Genomic DNA, 2,500 nt, shown 5'->3' on the forward strand with positions numbered 1-2,500 from the left:
GTATGTTTTTGTTCACTTGTGTATGAATTCCTGATATTGTCTTTGCAATATACGTGATCATTTGGCTGTTGCTATGGGCGTGGTCTTGTGCTAGGAAAATTTACATACATTTTTTGAATGTTTATTCAATTGTCTATTAAACCCTGTTGTTATCTTTGTGAAATACACCACCGTTTGGCTGTTGCTATGGGCGTGGTCATGGTTACTAGGGTATTTGCATACATTTTTTGAATGTTTATTCATCTGTCTTTCTATTCCTGTTGTTATCTTTGCAATATACGTGATTATTTGGCTGTTGTTATGGGCGTGGTCTTGTTGCTATGCAAATTTACATACATTTTTTGGATGTTTATTCAATTATCTATTAAACCCTGTTCTTATCTTTGTGAAATACACCACCGTTTGGCTGTTGCTATGGGCGTGGTCGTGGTTGCTAGGGTATTTGCATACATTTTTTGAATGTTTACTCACTTGCTTACCAGATGATGTTATTTGACCAAAATATACTGCCATTTGGTTGTTGCTAAAGGGCGTGGTCATGGTCGCTAGGGCCAATTTTGTCAAAATGTTTTGAAGAAAATCTGCAGAATAACAGTTTCAGAAACATCTTGCCAAGTTTCAGACTAATTGACCAAGTACTTTTTGAGATATAAGTTTTTGACCAAAAATGAACATTTTTACACCTAATTTGCATATCACTCATGGAATCATGGTATGCTTAATATTTCTTCGTCCATACATCCCTAGATACATTCCCATTAAATTTCAGCCCAATCTGCTCAGTAGTTTTAGAATTATAGATTTTTAACCAAAAAGACACATTTTTAGCCCTAATTTGCATATCACTGATGGAATCATCCCGTCATGAACAAATCTTACTTTACACCCCCTTAAGAATGTTCCCACCAAATTTCGCACCAATCTGCCCAGTAGTTTCTGAGTTTAAGTTTTTTGACCAAAAATCACATTTTTTGACCCAAATCACACACCTGTGATGCGATCATTTTGATTTGAACAATTTCCCAACTAGACACCCAAAGTAATGGACCCACCAAATATCGTGGCAATCGGTTCAGCGGTTTTTGACTTTAAGTTGTTTACACACACACACACACATCCACACACACACACACACACACACACACACACACACACACACAGACAGACAGACGCCGGGCGATCCCTATAGCACTACTGAACAAGTTCAGTTGTGCTAAAAAACGTGTTCGCCTGATTCAAGAAATATGGAGTCGGTCGTGTCATGAGCAAATACAGTAATATCGCTTTTACGATATAAGTATCAGACCAATTTACTTACCCACATGCTAACTTCTTTCGTCTACTGTTCCAGGAGTTATCATCTTTCATAAAACCTGTAAGTAATTTCAGAATTATTGTTTAGTTATCTGCTAAATAATCTTGAAAGTTTCGATGTCGTGAATCAACAAATTTTGCCCGAAAATTAGGTGGGGTGTGTGGGGGGGGGGAGGTGGATGGACAATAGAATGCTTGGGATAAAATAACTAATCATAAAACTATACTTTCTAAACACACAACTACTTAACTAATAATTAGCTCACCAGACACACAATTACCTACCAAACATTAAAACTTACCAAATATAAGACTATTTACCAAACATAAAACTGCTTACCAAACACAAAAGTACTTACCAAACACAAAAGTACTTACCAACCATAAAAGTACTTACCAAAAATAAAACTACTTACCAAACATAAAATTACCTCTACTTACCATCGTGCAGACTAAATGCCAGACTTGAAACTTTTTGTACCATTATCATCATTGGACTGTAATAGAAAACAAAATAAATAAACTAAATGTTTATATCAAATTATGAATACTTTCCTTTTAGATAGTATTTGCTATTACTTCAGGTCATAGGTCAAATGCAGCATTACACTTTATTTTGATCTCAAATTCATATTTAGATTTAGATATTTATCTGGCAACAAAATATTGTAAAAAAAAATAAATATACATGCGGAAGTACTACCGAGGATAACAAAAAACTTATTATGACCATGGAATTGCAAGTTTTATGATTACAACATTTCTATTGTGGGCTGAGTCTTCCACTCAATGGTTCACATTACTTTTTTATGGGTCGGTCTGTCGGTCGGTCAGTCGGTCGGTCGAAAAGTAAAAAAAATAAAAAATCATCTTCTTCATGTTTTATCTTCTTTTTATTGTCTTCCTCGTAACAAGCCCTTTCCCAGCTTCTCTACACGATTGGCATGTTCTCAGCCCCTCTATTTGAATTACTTTCGTCTTGCAAAAAAAATGCTCTGTTTGTGAACAAGTGTCGTCGTCACCGCCATGACTGTAGTTGGTGTCGACAGTCCAAACACTTCCTTATTCTTGCCAGAAATGGCGCTGTTCCGCAAAGTATGAAGAGCGGGTGAAAATAAATGGTGTTTTTTCTTTATTTTGATGTAGAAGATGAAAATTTGTGGTCGGTCGGGTAATGAGAAACAGG

The 2,500-nt window shown here is 35.8% G+C and overlaps 1 protein-coding gene across 3 annotated transcripts in view; it reads right to left on the bottom strand.

Annotated features, from left to right (window-relative positions):
- LOC144434549 (membrane-bound glycerophospholipid O-acyltransferase 2-like) overlaps positions 1 to 2,500 on the bottom strand; it is a 14,619-nt gene that overhangs the window by 6,574 nt on the left and 5,545 nt on the right. For all 3 annotated transcript variants that reach the window (XM_078123015.1, XM_078123017.1, XM_078123016.1), the window contains 2 exons: positions 1,756 to 1,811; positions 1,319 to 1,373 (listed from right to left, as the gene is read on the bottom strand). In XM_078123015.1, coding sequence (XP_077979141.1) covers positions 1,319 to 1,373; positions 1,756 to 1,811 — 111 coding nt within the window. The remainder of the gene's footprint in view (positions 1 to 1,318; positions 1,374 to 1,755; positions 1,812 to 2,500) is intronic.

Source organism: Glandiceps talaboti, chromosome 4, assembly GCF_964340395.1.
Source record: "Glandiceps talaboti chromosome 4, keGlaTala1.1, whole genome shotgun sequence".
In the NCBI taxonomy this organism is placed as follows: Eukaryota; Metazoa; Hemichordata; class Enteropneusta; family Spengelidae; genus Glandiceps; species Glandiceps talaboti.